Source organism: Vanessa tameamea, chromosome 5 (assembly GCF_037043105.1).
Source record: "Vanessa tameamea isolate UH-Manoa-2023 chromosome 5, ilVanTame1 primary haplotype, whole genome shotgun sequence".
Classification (NCBI taxonomy): Eukaryota; Metazoa; Arthropoda; class Insecta; order Lepidoptera; family Nymphalidae; genus Vanessa; species Vanessa tameamea.
The window spans coordinates 6921119-6945907 of record NC_087313.1 but is presented as its reverse complement, the minus strand read 5'-3'; the positions used below and the strand labels follow the sequence as shown (position 1 = coordinate 6945907).

General features: G+C 30.3%; 2 protein-coding genes across 5 annotated transcripts in view; one reads left to right on the top strand and one right to left on the bottom strand.

The window, feature by feature from the left end:
- Window positions 1-12132, top strand: part of LOC113392781 (multiple C2 and transmembrane domain-containing protein-like) — a 69698-nt gene extending 57566 nt beyond the window's left edge. For all 4 annotated transcript variants that reach the window (XM_064220923.1, XM_064220924.1, XM_064220922.1 and 1 more), the window contains 9 exons: window positions 73-266; window positions 2770-2989; window positions 3509-3654; window positions 6762-6901; window positions 7382-7449; window positions 8391-8494; window positions 10157-10266; window positions 10755-10852; window positions 11125-12132. In XM_064220923.1, coding sequence (XP_064076993.1) covers window positions 73-266; window positions 2770-2989; window positions 3509-3654; window positions 6762-6901; window positions 7382-7449; window positions 8391-8494; window positions 10157-10266; window positions 10755-10852; window positions 11125-11193 — 1149 coding nt within the window. In that variant the 3' untranslated portion in view covers window positions 11194-12132. The remainder of the gene's footprint in view (window positions 1-72; window positions 267-2769; window positions 2990-3508; window positions 3655-6761; window positions 6902-7381; window positions 7450-8390; window positions 8495-10156; window positions 10267-10754; window positions 10853-11124) is intronic.
- On the bottom strand, window positions 11674-22812 carry LOC113392782 (multiple C2 and transmembrane domain-containing protein-like). Its single transcript, XM_026629370.2, has 14 exons — window positions 22696-22812; window positions 22519-22606; window positions 22333-22448; window positions 21976-22122; window positions 21369-21528; window positions 20832-21013; window positions 20012-20231; window positions 19338-19483; window positions 18119-18261; window positions 17697-17761; window positions 14683-14786; window positions 13714-13823; window positions 12972-13069; window positions 11674-11853 (listed from the first exon to the last, which is right to left on the bottom strand). The coding sequence occupies exons 1-14, from the start codon at window positions 22803-22805 to the stop codon at window positions 11761-11763; spliced, it is 1782 nt and encodes a 593-aa protein (XP_026485155.2). The 5' UTR covers window positions 22806-22812; the 3' UTR covers window positions 11674-11760.
- Between the last annotated feature and the right edge of the window lie 1977 nt (window positions 22813-24789).

Sequence of the window (24789 nt, the reverse complement as noted above, 5' to 3'; positions counted from 1 at the left end):
TTATTTAAGATGATATTTACAAATTTTTTGTAGCATATCTAAATAAATGGTAATATAGAAAAAATCTTTCAGAATTGGTATAAATTGGACGATTGGACAAATGTTGGTGAATTATCAGTGACGGTGCATGGCGCAAAAGGTTTGAGCGCTCTAAACATTAGTGGTAACGTCAATGCCTTTTGTGTGCTTGAGTTGGACAACTCGAGGATCCAGACCCACACTGTACGAGGGACCTCAGAACCAACCTGGAACAAGACCTTTACATTGTAAGTGAAAATTAAAAAATCTTACCGCCTACATTAATTTACGATATTCTATAGAAAGCATGAATATACACTTAATATAATTAATTACAATTTTATATTTAACGATTCTTTATTTCACATAAGTAATCGATCGTTTTCGAGTTGGAAGTTCGCGCATTATATTTATATACATATATTTTTTTACGTCACATAAATGTGACTTCGATGAAATCTGTTATTGGGACGCTTTTAAATTCACACCTCGACAACAATTCTACCCAGAAGTGGAACGAATCTTTTGTTATATATTCTAAATGTAAGCGATCCGCTTTCCTATTAATAATTTTCACATAATGATAAGACAAATACATTGTTTTCAATGAACCCCACGATATAAGATTTTAAATTAACATGGTTATTTTTATTTTTATTTACCATGTTTTTTATTTTTATTTGGACTCACTGAGTCTTGTGAACAAGACATTCGTAGATAATGTCGAAATATCGAGCTCCACCAAATAAATTTTAAATACTGTTAGGAACCCCACGATGTTGTGTTTTACCTTTAAACTACTTTTAATCTTGGGTTCAAAATCTGAAGACCTCCATGTAACCGAAATAAATAATATAAGAGTTGAATTAGGTCTGAATAAAAATATAACATAACAAAACCAGATTTTAAAATCGCGTCATCACTAACGCGGCGTTATGCGTGTCGCGAAATAGTTTCACAATATTGTACAAGAACGTTTAAATTGTTTTTAAAAAGTAATATAAACCAACAACCTGATAATGTTCCACGACTGGACCAAGGCCTCCTCTCCCTTTAAGGTAAAGGTTAGCTTATTCCACCACGATTGTCAATTGCATTTCATTGAAATTTGAAATTCACTGGTGCTTGCCTGGTTTTAAGCCCGCAATCACCGGATAAAGTGCACGCTTTCTAACAACTGGGCCATCTTAACTTGCACTGGGCTACCTCAGCTCTCTTATAAATTAATAACTATTTTTAACAAGTATTGTAATACAATCCCTATCGCCCCAAGCGATCTCTCTTCCTGAATCTACAAGTACGTAGCAAACATGCGGTAATGTCATTTTTCATATAAATTTTATAAACGTTTTAAATAATTCCAAAATTACTTTCAATTTACTACATATAATGCTCAAAGTATTTGATATAAGTAATTAATAATTAATAAAATTATGACAATCTACAATTCTACATTTTTTTTATACAAACAAGTCTGCGGTTTTTGAAGCACCGGAACGAACCTTGGGAGATATTTATATACTGTCGAAATTTTAAAAACCAATAAATAAACTTTACCTCTTTTTAATATTCAAAGTACGATAAAGTAGGTACATTGTATAGTTCGGTGAACCTATAACCTAACGACTGCACATGCCGCCTCTTATACATATTCGCTTAATTAAATACGTAATTCTCATAAAATATACGGCAATGTACAGTCGCGCCGTAGACTAGATTACGGCGCATAACATTTTAAAATTACAATGTTTACCCTTTCATAGCTCACTCAAATAAATACTCGTCTGGTAAATACATGTGTACTACTGAACTTTAGTACTAGTAGCAGTCCGTAAGTGTTCCACTGGTGGTTAAAGACTTGCTTTTGTTTAGGATATTTGTTGCTTATTCCAGACATAAGCAACGGAGTTAGGATACAGTACTGCCATTTAGCAGAAATTCATCCAACACGTTAATATTTTCTAACGATGTTTTTATTTGATTCATGTTTGGGCGCTAAGGGTTTTATAGATAACACACAATGGGAATAAAAATAATGCCTTCATCATAGAGGAACTCACAAAATAATAATTTATCGGGTAGCAAACATTAAACAGGTTTTATTTTTATATTATAGATTATTTACAGTATATATAAGTATGTATATAATAGTCGATATAAAAAACCTAGTTATCACGTCATGCATCGATATCGTGGCAATAATTAATAAAATAACCAATTTAGTTCTGCTTATTTGTGTTATGATAAAATAATCACAAACCAATTTGTTCACTATAAAATTGATGTTTACACTGAGTCTAAACCTGGTTATCTTAATATATTCGAGCAATCATTTTATAATTAGTCATTTACGTTACACAATCTTTTATAAAAGTAACTCGACAACGTTCTATTGTATTATTTAATTGTTTGTTTATTTATGCGTTTCGTACCTGATAACCTGTTTATTTCTTATTTACGACCTAAATAGGTAAAGGGAAAATCCTCTGATGTTAGTTAAAATATAATAATAATTCTATAGCAAAATAGCGGTAGATTACCTCCTAGAAAAATTGAGTCATCGTCTATCGAGAATTTGTATTCTTGTATTGCTCTAGATAAGTATTGTTACTTGTTACAACTAAAGAGAGTCGATCGAGATACGTTATTTTTAATGTAACATCAAAATTTGCTTAGTCATATTTCTTCATAGAAATTCTAGTCTAATTCTAGTCATACTTCTTATGTTTTTATAGTAGAAATAATTTTCAGCTGTGTTAATGACGTCACGTCGGCGTTAGACATAGCCGTTCTTGATGAATCGATATTGCAATCGATGAAAGGTGAGACAATCGGCAAAATATCGATACCATTGTTAAGGATAAATAACAATGAAAAACGATGGTATGCTCTAAAGGACCGTTCGAAACGACATAGCGCGAGAGGAAACTGTCCGAGAATTCTGCTAGAGATGTCCCTTGTATGGAATCCGGTAAGATAATTGGATAGTTATAAATGTCTTAAAATAACTCACACTTAATCGAAACAGTAGTCACAGACAAACATTATTGTAAAATAAATAAAGAACAGATTAAAAAACAATTATTTGACAACTCAGGTACAATGTACACTACTCTTGTTTTCTAAGGACAAGCCTTCCAAGTTTCAGAGAGCATATGTCTGTGGCCTGATATTATCTTTTTTTCTACTTCGTTTGCTATAAATACAATTGACAATACAATTATATAATTATACAATACTTTAAGTTTAGATATTGTATAGTCATACGATATATTGTTTAAATTGAAAATCTGTTATTTTATACACAAGTTTGTTTATTTTTTTTATTCACGTTTAATAAATGGTATTAAAAGTACTTTTATATTTAATTTAATGTAAGCTCTAAAAATTAATTTGCTAAAAATAACTTCAAAACGAACCTAATCAGTTAGTTATTTCAATAATAGATTAGCAAATTAGAAGTATATAATAACTTAAAGCATTTTTTCAGGTTAAAGCTTCAATGCGCGTCCTCACACCAAAGGAAACCAAATACATCTTAAAGCCGGCGAAATTTGACATCCCTCTTCTATACAACAATTTAAAATATATTAAGGATATATTTAAAGTTTTTCATAATGGCAACGAGCATTTGAAGTGAGTTTAATTTATATGCATTACTTAAGGTTGACTTTTAACATGAATATTCAATATATCACCTATTTATAATACAGGTCAATGAACTAATATTCTTTTACTAACATATATTCCGGTGTTAATATAGTCATAATAGGGACATACTAATTTAAGTTTTAGCGTATTAACGATTTTCTTTATTATGTAAGTGTTCGTCTCCGTTCAATACAAATGTGATCAGAAGATTCGAATATTAATCAAATATTTTTTTTTTTTTTTAATTTATAGATGTTATGCTAATGGTCAATATGAAACATCAAAACTGACTACTGAGATAATTTATAAACAAAGAAAACTAATTATAGAATAAAAATATACGATTTATAAATTATTTATAAAAAATATAGGTACGCCTTAAGAGATCGCATGCCGTTTTCCGTCACGGTATAATTACGAGTATGAGGCGATCTTACCAGTAAGGTGCACGACACTAACCACTAAAAATAGCATAAATAATACATTTATTTAAAATTAAATTTGTATTTTGATGAGATTTATTCGAAACAATGATGAATGAATGATTTTTTAGTTTTGATTAGTTTTAGTTTTGATGTGAAACATTTAATACCGACTCAGACTGACTGTTGACTTGGCATTATATTTATAATAGTAGGTACTAGCGGTGCCTGCGACTTCGTGCGCGTTTGAATTTAACAAAAAAAGCTATTGTTGTAGCCTAAGTTACTCCTCATTACATCAGTTATCTGCCAGTGAAAGTCCCGGCAAAACCAGTCCAGCCGTTCCAGAGATTAACCGGAACAAACAGATAGACTGACAGACAGACAGACAAAAATTGAAAAAAATGTAATTTTGGTATATTTACGTATGTAGTAAAAAATGGTTATTCTAATATTACAAACAGACACTTAAATTTTTTCATTTTTTTATTTAGGCGAAAATTTAACAATGCCGTCTGAAGCCGTTCGGATGTTTGTTGGAAAAATCATTTAGCAATTAATTTGATACAATACATTTGCTATTTAAATGTATAAATTGGACTTCCCATGATTTGATGTATAACTCATATTTTATTTCGTTATTCGAGCTTTTTAACGTCTATAGAAATATCTGTCGCTTATTTAAATGGCCGGACGAGTGGATCTTAAGATTTACGTATTCCATGCGTTTTGTTCTATTATTAACTACAAAAGATCTTCATTTATAATACCTACAACAATATTCCACGTAACTACTTATATCCAAGTTCCGATAACAACTTCGATTACGTTTAAGACGCCATTTTTTCACGAATCTATTATGAATACCAATGATTATTTTAGATAGTTAAGGGTTCTGTATATAAACTGTTCATTTATTTTTAGTCTTGCATTGGTATGGGCTATAAAATTTACATGTTCATACAACGTATACATAATTTTTACATTTATACTTAATAAAATTTAAAAATATATTTTGTAATATAGAGTAAGAAATTATTAATCGGCGACATATAAAAATTGTAGATAATTTTTAACGGGATATTCCGAGTGGTGTTGACTGGCGATTATAATAATTTACTAAAAATAAGTAAACTTCGCTGCTTAAATAGTTCAATTATTAATCTAATCTAGAAATTAAAACTTTAAGTGACCAATTATTAAAAAATAAAAGATTTATGTTTCACGTTTATTGTAAAAAATATATTGATCTTAGATTATAATTCGGCTCTATAACAGAGTTCTGTGATCTTTTACATTATTTAAGCATTACTAAAATTTTTGATAAATAACAAAAAAAATGTGTACCTACTCATGATCATGATGATGACTCATGAACATGATGAAGTTTTTGCAAGAAATATTTTTCTCTAAAATTAATATTTATTAGGAAACACGTTAAACACATAATTATGTTTCCAGATTTGATCTTGAAAATGCAATGATCGCCACTTTCTAAAACACTTTTTAAGCGTTACATGATTTTATTTTGTATATTGTTGACGGTGGAAAAAATTGATTGGATATTATATTCAAGGCGACGTAAAAAATAATTGATAATTTATATGTTGGTTTGTTTGAAAAAAACTCTAATCATTGTTCGAGGTCAATTGTCATCAAAAGATAACTAGCGAGTTATTACATAATTTTTAGCATTCAAAAGAATAATAAGCATAATTTTAGGTTGGCATTTCATGAACAAGAAAAACAAAGTAATTTTAAGCTGATTTTAGAGATCCGTACAAACAGCCTTCGATTTAATATGTTTTTAATAAAATTAATAGTTGGGAGAAACATGTATTACAACTAGTAATAAATCTATTCAGTATAAATCTCTACAGTGTGTATAGTATTAAACAAGAACGTTTCTTGCCGTCCGTCTGATTTTTTAAACTACGCAACGGATATAAATGCGATTTTCATCAATAAACAGAGTGATTCAAGATAAAGGTTTATATGCATAATAAATGCATATTATAGTAGATAAAGGCCGAGAATTTTTACATTTGACTTTTCTAGTCGGGAAAAACCAAGACTTTTCTTTTTATGTTTGTTCTTCAATCTAAAAGTTGTTTATAGAAACTTATTGTAACAGTATAAAAGTCGGGACAGGTAGCTAAATATAAATATATCTATATTAAATTGATATGATATAAATTAATATGATGATGATATGAATACATAGAAAACATTAACGATAAACACATGACAGCTTATAAGCTAAATGGTTACCGTTAGTACCAGACAGTAACTTATTTGAATACTAATATTATCTTGAATGATTTTAAGATATATGTTAAAGTAACCGTAATAGCCCAGTGGATTAAATATGTATGTATATATGTATGAGTGTGTGTGTGTAAACATATATACAAATATTTAATCCTTCGCGCGTTCAAACCAATTTAAACATTATTGAGTTTTTATGCGCTTAATTTGTAATTATAATTTATCTCGTTGAGTTAAATACTCTAAAGTAGCTCCTTTAAGTCTGAATTTAATATTCCAAAGATATAATAGTACCAGCATTTTTGTAACGGCTAATTATCTGAATCTTATTTTCCCATAAAGCCTCAGAAAACAGATCACTGTGATTGGTTTTATATAAATATGTTTTTTCTCTTTCTTTAGGCGATTATTCGAATGGGAGAATCAAGAGAAATCCACGATGGCGTTAATCGGATGGCTGAGTTTCTGGTACTTCTTTAGGATGTGGATGACGCCGCTCTTACTAGTCTTGCCATTTTTTCACTATTGGCTTACACAAAGAAGTATGTTTATTATATAATTTATAAAAAATAATAAAACCTTAAAAATTCTTGAAATCGTATTGGTTTACAGGATTAATTATTTATTTTAAAGTGAATAGTCAGCGTTAAGCTAATATATTATATTATAAATTGTTAAATTGTCAAACCAAGCCACTTCGACAGATTTATTCAAAATAAAAATATCACTTCTCTCATACAAAAGCTTAAAACTAACAGCTATACTCAACGACTTATATAATATTAGCTTCAAAGCCAATAAACTATTTTTACAAAACTATTTTAAAGCAATGACAATCCTTCAACCCCTAAGCTCTAGTCAGACCTTGAGACGATAGAGACGAACGTCGTTAATGATACGAGCCATGAATAAAATTGTTATTGTTTAAAAATAGTTAGTTGCCATTAAAGTTAATAGACGTGTCCGAGTACAGCTGTCAGACACGATTAATGAAAGGATTATAATTGTGTTTTTTTTTGCAGACAACAACGCTCTCGTCCCCGTGTGTCAAATAGATGATGATTATATTGAAGAAGAACAAGACACCAAGGTAAAAATTTAATAGAATATAAATCATCAATAAATACTTATACTCTTTTTTTATTTTTATTAACTATTTATTTTTATTCTATGATTTTATTCTGGCTGTAAGTAATTATCATTAGCCTTCAAAATTAAATTAAAAATGCATTGAAGTTCACCAAATAATCAAGGCATCTTTATTAATATTTATAGTTATTTTTTATTGTGATGCAAGTGATTGATTGATTGACGAGTGTTGACAATCGCAAAGTTACTCGTAATAATAATAATCATTGTATAGTAAAAACTTATTACTTTTTCGAATTGACGCAATGAGTATCAAGATATAAATCTATAAAGTAAAGATATATTTAATGTTAGGTTTTTATTTTTATTGTACACAAACATTTAACCTCGACTTCATTCGTGAGGATAAGTACTTTATATTTAAACTTATAAGAAGTTAATTTAAATAATTTCTTAAAAGATTTTCAATGTTCAAGCTTTCTGAAGTTAATCATACTGAGTTTTATCGAAATGGGTTTAGTGATTTCGGTATAAATACTTAATAATCGACAGAACTACTTTTATTTTACGAATTTTATAAAATACTTACAGTAAATTACAAATATATTCGAATATTAACTTTATTAAACAATTCGCTAGTTATTCTGTGGCCAAACAAAAACACTTACATTGCTCTGTGGTTTATTCTTAGCAGAAAAATAAATGGATTTTAAAAACTGCTATTAAACTTTGTAATGCTTTATATTATTATATTAAATTTTAAATCTTTGAAATTTATATTAAAAATGGCTAAGATCATTATTGATCTTAATAATATTAATCCATGAAACTCTTAATTGTAGCCCTGCGAAGTAGCAACGTGTATTATTTTTAACTTTAAGTTGTATTCTCTAGTATCTTTTAAGTTAGTTTATTAATATATTTCATTTCCTTTTTGTACAGGATGAAAAAACGATAAAGACTAGACTTAGCGAGCTTCAAGATCTAACACTGACTATCAAGAACGGAATAGACTATGTCGTATCATTACTAGAAAGGATAAAGAAGTTAGTATATCTATTTTTATAATGTGTTTATATATTTATTTTTTTGCTATGTGTGCAACTATCGCTTTATGTTGAAGACACACTTACGGTAATACACTGTTTTTATTTTTTTAATATTGTTATTGAGAATATGTCGGTCGAGCTTTACGTCGTGTATTGAGGTTCATATCGGTTTTTTTTTACAAAACAACTCCACTGATGTTTTTTAAAAGTAGCTGAGATGGTGGGATCTTAGCAAAAAAAAGCGAGTTTAAAACGAGTCGAACAAATCTGTTTTTAAGTATTTTCATTCGAGTCGACAAGCCTCGGGTTCTTTGCGGCGAAAGAACATATCGTCTGAATAAAATCATACGCTTTTAAATCTGCAAATTCATAGAACACTATTGCTGAATTACAATAAAGAAAACGAAAAAATAATATATTTGAGTTTTTTATAGTCATGGAATCACGTTACGTGAACTGATTAATATATAAAAAAAATAATGATTACGTAGCGTTGATACTAAAACCCTATCCTTTTTTAGATTTTTCTTTTACTCTAGTTTTGAATACTTTTTTTAACTCATTAATTAATTTTAAATAAATGATTCTTATTTACCTTAACTTGCATCCTTAAATAAATGATCATAGTCATTGTACTTGATGTCGCAGCTGAGTGCTATTTGTTTTTGTCATTTCACGGTCAACTTCACCGTCGAGTATCGATTTTTTATGTTACAGAGTAACCTTGTCGTTTTCTAACTTTGCAAATATTATATATTTGCATTTATTTGCTTAATTTGCGTATATTTATGTGTCGTGATTGTTTCATAGCTTTTGACAACACGAAATAATCAATTTTGCAATTTTGTACTTTTATGATTGAGGTTACATCATGTATATATAAAAAGTTCTGTAACATTTTTTCCTTTGTTTATCGACCTTTTTTATTTTTCTTGCTATTGACGAATCTTAGTGTTGCCAATAATAAAGTTAGAAATAAAAGTAAAAAAAATATATTGCTAACATTCAAATTCATAATTTTTCAAATGATTATAGTAGAATTTCGACTGCTGGAAAAATATTAAGGAATACGTACAGGTATTTTATTTTACACGCATTAATTTTCCACGACTCAGTTTTGTTTATAATTATATTTTACAATCAAAGGAAAAATTACCATAGTGATAAAATAACACTAGACTTTGAATACAAAAAAAAATATGTATTAAAAGTATATGTAACGCTACGAAAACACGATAGTCTAAATAAAAAAAAAAGTATATTTACTCTTAAAAAATACATCCGTACAATACTTATGTCCGAAAAAAACTTTTGTGTATGGCAATTAAATTCAATGACGTCTTTATTACTCACAAACAATAATAATAATAATGATAAATTGATTGTTAGTGCGATTCGTGGAAACAAGACATACTTATTTTATTTGCGACAAAACATTTTTTTATACATATATTTCAACCACTATCATTAAAGTTTTTTTTAATAATGATAATTTAATGGCTTTCTGCACTTAGCTTATATGTGTTCAGATTATTATTTTTTTATGTCGGAATTTTTAACAACATTTGTGCCTTATATCATGAGACCTTTTGCCAAGTTCGACCTAACGTCGTAAAAAACTGATAATATATTTTTATAATTCTATTTCTTTTTTTTCAGCTTGGTAAACTTCAGCGTGCCATATTTAAGCTATTTAGCTATAGTGTCTCTCATTGGATTATCTATAGCTTTCTATATTATACCCGTCAACTATTTATTTATGGCATTTGGTGAGTTTTTAATTTTTATTAAACTATAAGTCATAAAGTACAATTTATTATGCCAGGAAATAAATTAATAAATGAATATCCATCTATATACGAATTCATTTATACTTAATATTTTATAAATAATCATTTAAATACATTTTGTATTTATCTGGGAAAAATTCTTTCCGAATACGGAAGAGATGTTTCTCATAAATTTTCAAAAGTTTTGTGTTCCTTCATTTATTATAAGAAATTTTACAATACTTAAACATAGTAAAAGAGGTAATCTTTACTTTTAAAAAACATACTTTATATATATAATATAAAGTATGTTTTATTAAATAACATATTAAATACTATACAATTATATATTAAATTTAAGAGAAAAAAATCTTTTGTATAGTGTTAGCAACCGTGTGACACGTATTGAGCGCTTTTTGATAACAGTGAATTGGTAATTAATTAATTAAGTACATGTGCAAACAGTAACAATTAATATTTATTTGCAGGTATTTATAAGTTTACACGTAAGTTTTTAAATCCAACGAGAGTTCCGAACAATGATATCTTGGATTTTATATCACGTGTGCCAGATGACGAGATCTTGGTAAGTACACACAAAAAAAACTTCATTTAAGTAAACTACAAGCAAGTAAACGCTAAGCTATCAGCGGGTCGGTGCTATTGATACCTCGATTTTAATATTTTAATTCTAATTGATATTAAAATAACGCTTAATTACAGGGAAAACTCTTCTGTAAAAAGTTTTCATGAATCCCCTTCCTAAACACTAAAGTAACAGTGTATAATTTTAGGATAAAATTTGTCATAATAAATAAACACAAAAATACTAAGTATAACCAAAATGATTTATTTCAGAAACAATGGCGAGAGTTGAAAGTTCCAGAGCCAAATTTAAATCCGTCGGATCCGACGAAAAGCAGATAGTAGATGTCCAAGAGAGATATTGGATTTAATATACACTTTGTTCTTCGGAGTGAGTGCCATAGTGGCGAAGCCAGGGTGCTAAGACAAGAGTGTACAAGCCCGAACAAAAAGCGGATACATAACTGTTACTTTTATGAGTAAACTTGCCGTTACCCGCGAATTGTCACTTTTCATCACTGATAGTGTTCCAGGATAAAATTGTCCAAGTCTTATTCTTGTGATAAGAAAACAGACAGACAGATTTGATTTCGCATTTATAATATTAATACTTTCAGGTGAGATAGGATTAATCTTTCAAGGCTCTTTCGTCTATTTAAAATAAAACTTTACTGACGTAAAAATAAGTTTTACTTCCGTCACGTGTATTGCGTTTTACCAAATAGTTGTTTTATTTTTTAATTACAATAATAACACATACTGCATTAAAACCGCGCGATTAATAAAGCGTCATATAAAGCTGGATTTGTATTTGCCTCTAGATATACATAATATACGATTGTGATTTTAATGTTTAATCATATTTATTATAACTATTGCAAATAAAAAGAATTTAATCGATAATTCGCCTCAAATTGAGGTGGATATAGATCTTGTGATTCTCGGTGAATGTACTTGAGCATCTTGATTGGGTTCTGGTACGCCTAATTCTTTCCAATCCTTCTGTGAACGGAAGAATAAATTATTAATTAATCACTTATTTAATTGTAACATATATCCTATATATAGTATACGAAAATTGTGATATGAACATTAAAAAACAAAAATACAGTTCGGTTGATAACATTTTAATCAACTCAAAGATAATTTATTAACAACTTTTGTTTTTCAATGTACTTACTTAACTTAATTGCTCAATAAAACTTGCCTTTGTGATACATTCGTCATTAAAAATAATTCGTAGATTTAAATGTATGGAACAATAAAGTTTATAAATTAAAATTCTTTGTTTATGATTTAAAATAATACCAATATTTAAGCCGACGTTACCCTAACTCCAAAAAATTTAAACCATTTAAATTAATATAATCTTGGAAAGCGTGTAGTAGAAGAAATAGTGGATAGGATTGATATAATCGGATAAAATTCTAAATCCAGAAATCATTGGAGTTGTGATGGAGCAAAGAGGAGGATTACACTCATATATTATAATTTAAGAGAAGTTGTATTTTCCCCGCAATGGTATTATAGCAATTTACGAGAATAATTATGGAAAATTAATTTTATCTCCACCATCACATCATTTCTATATTCCATTTATTTGAAGCCAACGCATGTGCAATCTGCACTCAAACTGATATAAACTCTTTTGAAATGCTTCTACTGTTTTTGTTATGATAACGGTAGACGGACGGGTATATAGACCACCTGATGGTAAGTAGTCACCACAATGGCGCTGTAAGAAATATTAACCATTCCTTACATCGCCAATGCGCCACCAACCTTGGGAACAAGATTTTATATCCCGTGTGCCAGTTACACTGGCTCACTTATCCTTCAAACCGGAACACAATAATACCGAGTACTGCCGTTTGTCGGTATCATATCTAATGAGTGCGTGATACATACCCAGATGGGAATGCACAAAGCTAGGGCTTTTGATGAACCACGACTTGGTGTTAGACCACCAATTCGTTTCCCATCATCATATTCGTGAATGGTGTGCCTTAACGTTTTTTAGATGCCCTTAACCAAAATAGAGGCGTCGACCCGTTGAGTTGCGCTGACTCTATCCTACCGTACCGGACACACGCTGCCATTATGAGCGATTAATCACTTACCAATATCTCATTGTCCGGTACACGCGAAAGGAAATCTAATAAATCATTATTTAATATTCTGTCCGGATTCAAATATTTCCTCGTAAATTTGTATATACCTGTAAATAAATAACTATGTTTTATTACTATATATAAAGAAAACGCTTATAAAATTAAATTAATAAAGGAGAAATTAGTAAGAAAGTATTTATAATTTTTTATAAATATAAATTATAAAACGTGATTGGTAAGGCGAAGACGGAGTACATTGGCAGAATTGGCGAGAGACTGGTGCACCTTCCTTCAGGAACACGTGCGGTCTGGTCTCTCGATATGGCTGTTTTAGGGAATTTCTGTCAGCCTTCCTTTCCATCTCTGCACAAGGACGGTGAGTCATTGGCCCATACCGCGAAGGAGAAAGCTGATCTTTTAGGCTCTCTCTTCGCGTCGAATTCGACTCTGGATGACCAAGAAAATTCACCACCAACAATCCCACGATGTGATATCACGATGCCGGAGGTTAAATTCCGGCAAAGTGCAGTTCGTAAAGCACTTCTTTCCTTGGACATTCATAAGTTGAGTGGACCCGATGGTATCCCTCCAATCGTGCTACGGAAATGTGCTCCCGAGTTGGCACCGGTCTTAACGCGTCTTTTCCGGCAATCCTACGCATTAGGCGTCGTCAAACATCTAATTTGTTTTTTTTTTTTAATATTTGTACAAGGCATTTATAGATACAGTTTTATTTAATGAAACCTCTTACCCAAAGTCATGAGAAGATAATTGAATGGTATCAAATACAAGCCGACGGACGCAACAATCAATAATATCATAGAAACGTAACTCAGAAATGGCACCTTGAAAGTAATTAAACTGAAAAAAAAAAACAATTGTATTCTATAAATATAATCATAAACAAAAACTAAAGCTGTGTTTATTAAAGATACATCTATTATTTATAATATAAATATAAAACTTGAAACACAAAGACTTAAGTGTAAAGTAAAGTAAAGTTTACTTGGTAAGTACCACCCACTCATTAGATATGATACCGCCAAACAATATTTCTCGGTATTATTGTGTTGCAGTTTGTAGGGTTAATGTGCCAGTGTAACTACAGACACAAAAGACCTAACATCTTAGTTCCCAAGATTAATGGCGCATTGGTGATGTAAGGAGTGGTTAGTATTTCTTACAGCGACATTGTCTATGGGCGGTGGTGACCACTTACCATCAGGTGGCCCATTTGCTCGTCCACCTACCGATACCATAAACAAACAAAGAGTTGTAAATAATTATGAAACATAAACTTTTTTTTATACGTACGACTGGCAAATTGGCCACCTCATGGTAAGTGGTCGCCATTATTCATAGACGTTGGTACTGTAAGGAATAACTTTTCATACAAAGATGTTATGTTATTTGTGTCTGTGGTTACATTTGCTCACTCACCCTTCTAACCGGAACACAACAATACAAAGTACCTACAGCTATTTGGCGGTAGAATACTTTATGATGAGTAGGTATATGGGTTACTACTCATCGGGCTACTCATAGTATACCTACTCAGTCGGGCTTGCACAAAGACTACTAACACAATATATATATTTGTTTCCATAAATGAAATTACAGTGAATACAAAATATTCGAACATTTTATACATATAACTTATCGAAAAACTTTTTAATATATCATTATATATACAAGACAGCTAAATGATAAATATACTTACTTGTACAGTCTCTCTATGTGGGAAACTATGAATTCAATTCCATTTTTTATAGTGAACGTCATTTTTTGTAGATCTTGTAATTTTCCAGTGAATGTCTTGTCTTCCTGAAATGTTATGAAATCATTGTATTCAAAGAAGGTAAAAAACGTGACATCAAGGTGTAAATTAACAATAGATCGTAATGACAATTTAATTGTCTAGTAGTTTTATAGGTTTATTGGTCTAGTGGATAGCTCTAAGACCTTTAGATCTTTAGGATCCGGGTTCGAATCGAGTCAAATTAATAAGAAATGTTATTGGGTTAGTAAAATATGTGTGTTATACCTCGTCGGATTGCTGACCTATCTGACTATGGAATTGGCTATCTGACTATTATTATTTAAAGTTTCAATGCGACGATCAATACTTTTATATTCTATATTACTTTATATTACGGAAACAACGTACGTTTGCGTAGTCTATCCCGGTAGATGAATGTATATGATATTTATTGAAATTTATTCAATTATTCGTAGACAAAAAAAAACATATAATTCCACCGACATTATTATTTATTAAGGATTATTATTAAAAAAACATGGCAATTAATTGGTTTAATTAAAATAATTTTAGTTGCTATCTTGTCTTTATATTACGCATTAGGTCGTAGCTTTATTAAGTATGCCTCACCTACCAGGGTGGAACTCAAGCTATAAAATTCATATTGACCGAGTGGGAAGGCTGTAGAATAACTTCACCAGATTTCTAGCAGCTAAGAATAACAATTGTCCATATCGTGCCGATCACGGAAGACGTCTGAGGCATTTTAAAATTGATTCCGTTAACGATTTATTATTTTTAGATAAATTAATGAACGCTGAAATACAATCAACAAAGCTAATCTCTAAAATTCAATTATATGTCCCACGTAATTTACCTGGATGTATCAGGACTTATAATTTTATAAACAGCCTCGATATCGATACCCACAAACCAAATCTTTTTAGCTTTAAATCATTATTATATGCTGTAATACTACTCGTATTATATTTTTTATTGTTTTTGTTGAGTTTATCTTTAGAACATTAGAATCGTTATGTTCGTTTTAATACTAAATGTATTTATTTATACCCGTTAAGTTGTTATATGTTTATGCTAGCTTAAGATTTTAATACTTAATCTAAGTGTATTACTTTTTTATTTTTATTTAATAGTGTTATAAATACCTGTTGTGGTGCATCACACTGCAACAATCCGTCTATTTTTAATTACTTAGTTTTTGTGAATATGCCGATCGTGTTTTAAATAAATAAATAAAAAATCTAATTTATGAATTTAGACTATAAATACAATCATTGAATATTAATGCAGATCTTTCACCACACTTAAAGCAGAGGTTTGTTATTGTTTCTTGAAATTAACGCATAGTGATTTTTAAAAGTTATTTATGATTATTTTAATTAATTAAATATTTTTTGAAGAATGTTTAAAAACAAAATAGCTAGAAGAAAATGGATGCAAATCAATGATACAAGACAATGATAGTACTCAATATTTGTAGTCATTGATATATAAAAAAAAATGTATACATTAATGTTCGTAGTGTATAATATTGGCGGCACGAATATAATAATCTTTTAAACAAAAAATATTTATACAGATGACTTAAATTCGGTAGCTGGTTAATTTTTCGTTAGGCGAATTGGAATTGAGAATCGACGGAGAATTGGTAAAAGCATTATTGCCTCTACTGCATGCGATCATAATTTGTTATTAAACTGGATTTCTAAATTTGAGTCGTATATACTTTTAAAGTTTTCAGCATTAGTAATGTAAATTTTAAATAAGTAAATATCCACAAATGAATATTGAGATTTATTTTTGAAATTATAACTTCTTATGGGAGGATAAGCCGCTTCGTTAGTCGTTACGTAACGCCTTACGGTTCTAGTCTCTATGGCTTCCCTTTCTCTTACGCATACGGCAGCGATTAGTTTAAGTTATCACTTCTGTCGGGCGTCCCGAGACGCACAAGTACTTATTCTCTTTCAGAAAAATTAGATGATTTAAAAACACGATTTAAGGACATGGAAATCAATGGTGCTTTTCGGATTTAAGCCCACAACCTTCGAATTATAATTACTATGTTGTATCTAATCGGTCCATCACGTTAATTTAATATTTATTTTTTCCACTTGACGGTCCTGAAATATCGTATAAGAAACCACTTGAATAAAGAATATTTTGAATTATATAATAATTAATTTAAGCATTTTCTGACTAAAACAGCTTGTATAAGTTCTAGAAGTATAACAACTTAACGAGCTTTCGAAAACGAACTCGCTACGAGCGGGGATTCAATTATTGGACATCGCTGATGCCAACGTAACGCAATTAGTGACGCATCGATTGAGATAACTCGGTTTTCGCCGTGCAAACCTTTAGGGAAATCGATTTCGATCTTTGTTAATACCTAATCACATAGCTTTAACATAAAATAAAATAAAGTACGTAACTTTAATTATTATTATTATTTCTGGTTAAATATTTATAAATCGCATCATAACTAGTACGGTCTTGCCATAATTAACTTTCAAGATTCTTTCAATAGAACTACGATTCGTTTTTTTTTAAATTATAAAGCTTATGATTTTAATATTAAATCTTATGAGATTATTCTAATATTTTATGATCAGCCAGAGAGTTGTTTATATTTAACTTTTTAATGAGTCGATTTAGCATTTGTTGCGTTTTTGTCTAAATACTCTGTTCTTGATCTTGACCAATTATTTGTCTTGCATATCTTGCGTAAGTACCAATAATGAAAATATCTCTAACCGTTTACAAGCAAGTGCATTCGGATAATTGCATAAAGAACATCTGATTAAGTTTTCAATGAAAATTCGAAGTGGGATTCGATGATATTGTTTCCATTATTTTACTACCAAGTTAAATCATAAATCATAAAATAGGTAAACAATGATAAATGTAGATTTGAGTAACTAAATTAATAATATCTAGAGTAACAAACCCACCTGTACATATATACTCTCTAATACGTCATCGTTTAAGCTCCCCGGTGTATTTGAATTGTCGGATCCTGAAATCAATGATTTCATTCATACTAATGAGCTGAGATGGCTCTGTGGTTAGAATGCGCACATCTTAACCAATGATTGCGGGTTCAAACCCAGGCAAGCACCACTGAATTTTCATGTGCTTAATTTGTGTTTATAATCTCGTGCACGGCGGTGAAGGAAAACATTGTGAGTACCTGCATGTATCTAATTTCAACGAAATTCGCTTTGGAGCATCGTGGCGGAATATGCTCCAAACCTTCTCCTCAAAGGAAAAGGAGGCCTTAGCCCAGCAATGGGAAATTTACAGGCTGCACGTGTGGTATGTTGTAATGAGAATATCAAATATGTGATTATAACTTACGTTATGTTATACAAACCTCGTTTTCTTAATATCCAGTGACCGAAGAAAGGAATTAAAAGTAAGAGAGGGACTGACCACAGACGAAGATAGAAGCAAAAAATTAACCATCCGAGCAGTACAAAGAAGGAAAACTCCTTATCCTCCCATTCGAAAAGGCGCCTGTTGAAAAATATGCTTTGAGTAAAATTGCCTATACTCTATTTCAAACATAGCAGGGAAAAAGCCAAATAAACAACATTTGACAGCACATTGACGCGATATCATTGGTTGAGAGCTTGATTATTCTATGAATTCACTATGGATTTGCGAAGAAAATGGCGCTATGAACGTCGACGAAACGGTTATAGGAATCTTGAAAGTAAAATTAAAATGGAAATAAGTAGTTAAATGTAATAGTGTTGTGTGTTGCTGAGTTCTTAACAAATCGCATGAAATACGTAAATCTAAGTTTTGTTTATCTTTTTTCCTACTTCCATTGGCATAGGATATACTTACTTCTAACCTTATTTATTGTTAAAAAAGATTTAAAGGAACTTTTTTGAACACAAAATCAATACTTAGTAAAAACAAAAATATTATCATTGTACATCTTTATTTCAGTGCTCCTAGACAATCTTTATCAATTTAAATTAATCCTATTATAAAATTTTATAAAAAATGATTACGATAATATTAATCCATCTATTAAAATTACTTTAATATAAGTTTAGAAAATCTGAAACATTTATAAGCGTGCCTTGGGGGTAAAACCAACTCATATGACTTGACGGCAGCATGACGGTCTCTGTGTCGTTATACTCCCTCTCCGCCGCCACTCTCCTTGTGTGCAGAGCACGTCTACTACACACTTCATTGCTATATATTGTTAACATAATAACAAAAAAACGCGGGCAAGTGCGAGTCGGACTCAAGCACCGAGAGTTCTGTACCATCACAGAGTACTGACAGATTAACCGGATATGTTTATATATGGGCGATTGGTATTGTAAGGAATGGTAATTTAACCACTCATTGACGCACACACACTCACTCACGTGTGTGTGTGTGTGTTTTACAATACCAATCGCCCACCAACCTCGAGAAACAAGATGTTAGTGTATGGTGATGGTAGTCCATAGTGCCTGTCTTAAATATATTTAATTAAAAATAAAATATAGAATTGTTCATGAGGCTGTGTATTATATGTCCAATTTCTCCTATGAAAATAACTTTATTTAAGTTACAAATGATCTTACTTATAATACTCGTTCAATTCAGCGGCTAAGCTCAATAAGTCTGATATAAACTTCATATTGCTGTAGATAAGAGCAACATCAAATTTAGGCGGATTTTTTATATATTTAACCTCCTTGGATTGAAACAACCTGACGGTAGCTTTAACCTGGAACAATAATTTAATTAAATAAAGCGATAAATTATTTTTTGTACTAAAACTGTTTTTTTAGTCGTACTCGTATCCACAGCATTAACTTGTCGTTCCTTAAACTTTGCATTTTATTATTGACATTCGCTCTCGTAAACGAATTTAAATTTACAGTTATTTGACATAGTCTATTTTTTTTCGAGAAAATAGCAGCTAATTCTCTTAATTGTATGTCTTGGATTAATTGTATATCTATCATAGAAACAAAATCATAAAAATATAAAAAAATCTTCCAAATTTAAATTCGTGTCATTTCGATTTTTTAAAATCTATTCATTGGTAATTGTTATATATTTTTATACTTATAGTAGTTTTATTATAATTTTAGTAGTTAGTTATAATTAATTAAAATGTAACAATTTTGAAAAAACTTTCACGGACAGACTAGACTACTTTTATACATATTTATACTTAAAGAATTAAAACCGACATTGACGCCAGTATTTCGCGCAATATATAATATTTTTTTTTCATTATATAACTTACAGGATTCCAGGCCATATACATCTGGAGTTGTACCCTCGGACAGTTGCCTTTCGCGCTGTTTCTTTTGTTTCTATCTTTCAGCGCGTACCAGCGCGTGACGTTATTGGTTATCCTCAACAAGGGTATCGACACCTTCCCTATGGATTCATTCAGTATCGCGTTGCTCAGAGAACTGTCATACATTTTGAGATCCAAGGTCGATGTGACATCGTATACTTTACTGGAACCACATATAATCATAAGTCAAAAATATTGGTGTTCATTAATCTATGAAGTTAAACTCATTTGGGACGATAGCCGACCCACTATTAATAACAGATAATTTACTTAGTGGTAGTTTTGTGCAAGTCCATCTGTGTAGATACCACATAGTCATCATATATTCTTCCACCAAGCAGTAATACTTGGTATTGTTGTGATCCGGTTTGAAGGGTGAGTGAGCCAGTGTAAAACAACAGACACAAGGGATATAACATCTCAGTTCCCAAGGTTTGTGGCGCATTGATTATGTAAGAAATGTTAAACATTCCATACGGCGCCAATTTCTATGGACAATGGTGACCACTTACCATCAGGTCTATGCCTACCGATGCCATAAAAATTACTGGTTATAATTAAAATAATTACTGGTTGGTGAGATTCATAAAAATCTGTGACGTTTTGTGTGCACCTTTGTCGTCGTTTCAAAATGAATCGCGTTTCCGACGTAGTGTCACTTTGACCACAAGTGCAATTGCTCTTGAGCTTTTCTCCATAAAAACCATAGAAACCGATCCACAGAGTAAAATAATATTCGCCAAACAAAAAAGAAATCACTCACAAAACATAACATTTTTTCCACTTGGGTTCAGTGCTTGCCCCGGCTCTATGCGTTTCCACCCTCTCGTTGTCGATCTCCAACGTGCAATATGCATTCGGTCTGCTAGTTAAGCCTTTAGCGCCTATAAGATTTACGTGTAACATGCCTACTACGTTCCAATCGCTTGGCAGTTTTAATACACCCTAAAATACACACAGATTATAGATTCTATTTTATCTTTAAAAATACATTTAATGCTGAACTTTAATACTAATTAAATTTGAATATAGAACATACAAACTATCGAACAAAATAACATGTTTTTTTTAAAATAAAATACATTTATTACCGCACTTTAGTAGTATTCAAGTTAATCGAATATAGAACGATAGAATTTATAAACCATTAAACAAACAAGTTAAATAGCAAACATCAATGTTTGCTTTACCTGATGCGATTATTTTTTAACAACAATTAAAAAAAAAAAACAAATTCATCTTGATAACGATTCACATATTTTTTATTCGTGGATGTGTCAACAGTCACGCGATATCTTACATGTTTCTCCTCACAATCAATCGAAGGGCTTGGAGATATGTCAGCGAATCGAATCGCACACATCGTTATCGAAATATGTATTTCACCGTAGCCATCGTCCAGCTGCTGCCAAATCTCATGTGTGCGTTCCTTTTCGAAGGAAGATAAGTCTAAAATGCAACTTGAGTACAGGAAATATTAATCATTGCTGAATTCATTAACTTGTAAAACTTAGTAAGTATTATTAAAATATGTAGCTATATAGGGATATACTTATAAAAATATTAATTGTATTATTTGGAGAGGTGGTATCATCCAAAGATTGCGGTTGATTTTTGATTTATGTCAAGTCTAGCACCACTGAGACTTCATTCATTTATAATTAATCTCTCGGTAAGTGCTCGGCGGAAAGAAAATATCGTGAGGAAACTTCCGTGTCGTATGGAATAATCTTCAGTTCGCTTAAAGGGTGTCCCCCTTTAGGCGAACTGAAGATGTGGCCAACATTGGGATATTTACAGGCCATTCCGAGGATTAAACTAATGTATTTGGAAGAAAATATATATAAAGTTTCAATACATAAGTAAGTATTAATATTTAAATTGTTAAAATAGTTCAATAGTCTTACCTGCCCATAAAGTTTTTCATTTTTCCCTTATCCCAAAGGGATACATCCAATATGCAGTCATTATAGAGATGTAATTGAAATCTTTCCTTCCATTCCGGCCTTTGATTACTTGGAACACTTTTAGATTTAAAGGTTTCATTGCCCAACCTTAAACGTATGCCTTAATTAAACACCGTAATTCTTCCTTTTGAAACATAATATTTAAGCAATAGTCTTGCAAATCGTACTTATGATTGACGAATAAAAATTTCAATAAGCAAAATATTCATTTTAAAAAACTTGAGATTTATAAATCAAAATAAGTGTTTCTTAAATGTATTGAATATGTGTAAGTCTATATAAATAATAAATACATACTGAAATTTACAATAAACGCTATGAGATACTCCATCATCAGGCACCGAAGGAAAACATTTCGCCTCTACGAGAACGATAGTCACTATTGTATTCCATCTTCGATCTGATTTTTTTAACTGTAAAATTGAGATTGATTTTATTTATCAACAAAAACATATCAAACTCAAGCTGTCACCAAGATCTTACCTTGTTTTTATTGACACTTGATACGAATATAGAGGAACTGCTGCTTCCATTCAGTTTTGGTATGCTTATAAGTGAACTCGGACGCCACCTGGCAGCGTGAAATACATCACTTAGAGATATTTGACGAGACGTACGAAACATTATACTCTTAGTTTCAATAAATTGTCAAGTACTTACACATCCGAATTGTTCCGTTTATTCCGAAGATTAACTGTATTTTTGAATAAAGAATCCATTGAATGTTTTAAACTGATTTTTTTATTACTAAGCTTATAGTCAGTACACATCAATAAATCATTGAACTACAATCATTAAACTATATTATTATTGCTTTATTTTCTTACGCCATACTTATCTTATCAATGTTAATTTACGATAAAAACATATAATCCAAGATTTATTTGGTGAGGCATAATTATAAGTATATTGCGTATCTTCTCTAATATATACAAAAAAAATGTGATTTGCGCGTCTGTCCGTTTATTCTCTAACTTCTTCTGTAAAACATTTTATATCATAATGTTTTTGTCATTGTTCAAGTATTTTATTTGGATAAATCTTGCATTAATATTTATTTTGACAAAAGGAGATTTTGAATTAAATATTATCTTAATTAATAATTGTAATGTGTTGTCTTAAAACATTTGGAGACGACGGGTATATGTCTATTTTTTATGAATAATTACAGTAACTATTGTAGTTTCAGTTGTTAAAATAAATGATAACCTGATGAATTTCATTTATTTAAAGTAATAAAGTCATGTATTCTATTTTATTTGGACTCTAGAGAAACCGAAACAGTTAGATATAGCATATTTATAAATCTCTTATGAATCATAGTATATTTTTAAATTAAAGTAAAATCACCAAAACATTAAAAAAATTTAATGAAATTTCATTTAGAATTTTATATATCTATGTCTAAACCAAAAACTTATATGTTTAGATCTCCTTCCGTAGAAAAAAAAATGTGGTTTTAGCGATATTTGTAATACAATAATTAAATTTAAAAAATATATGTTACGCTAGGAAACCACATTATTTAAATAATGGACAAAAAAAGGTACCTCATTAAACTTTTATACTCTTTTTATGAAAATTTAAGACTAATTTCAAACTACAATTAGCCCTATCTCTATCCAAAAGTCAGAGAGTAATAAAAAACACATTCAGTCACACATTCTAATATCATTTCGATTAGTTGATAAATTATTTTTTTATCTTTTATAATTTAACCTTGCAATGGCATGAACAATAATACGATCTATTCCCTTTTTTTAATTTTAATATGTCGCATTAATTTTTAAACGATAACTTTATCCGATGCCAGCTAGAGCCCACCCACATCACAAGTAGTTGGGGGGTATACTGATATCTAATGTTCTGGGTCAAGAAAAATAATTCCCATCCCAAAAAAATCAGAAAATTGTCAATAACATGTGGGTCTCTTCTTCAAGAAATAAATGCCACCTTTAAAAATATTTACTATCTAATAGCCGGATTCACTCTTAAGTCGACTACTAAATCGAAATCGACGTGAGTATTCTGTATTAACTTTGCCATGCCAAGCTATAATTATTTAAAGCTAACGTTTACAATATATTTTAGGTATTCCCGCAAACTTTGACAATACAAAAAAAAAATATTTTAAAAAAAATAAAATAACTCGCGCTCCTTTTGGTTTTACATAGGATCCCCAACTATGTTTCTACATCGTACAATTTTGTAGGTAGGTGAAATCAGTTTTCAAGTAGCTTGCACCTTGTTATAACTTATAGCATTAGGAAATTATAGTAGTAAATAAAGCTTTATTTATATTCTATGAAAAATTATCTTTTATAGCACTAGTGCTTCACTAACGATTATTGAAAACTCTTTAAAACTGAAAACTGAATAAATGTTTAAATACATAAAATATATGGACCTGAGGACTGAAACGAAAAATGTAAGAGTCAGTCCAGTGCTTTCGACATAAAGTTTGGATACATGAGTATTTTGACTATGATTTAAATTAAGATATTTCTTTATGACAAGATATTACTTATATAATATTGAGTTAATTATAATAATACTTGTACTTTGTCCTTTTTGTCAAAATAATATTTTAAAATCTAAACACTTTTAAGAATTACCGTACAGTATGTCCGCCATCTGTTGTCGAAAGAAATCAATAAATGACGCCACTAGTCACTACCTATTCAAACGGCTTTTCTTGGTACTTCTATTCACCGCTAGTAGCGCCCCTGTAAGTAAGTTTGGCAACGCGTCCTC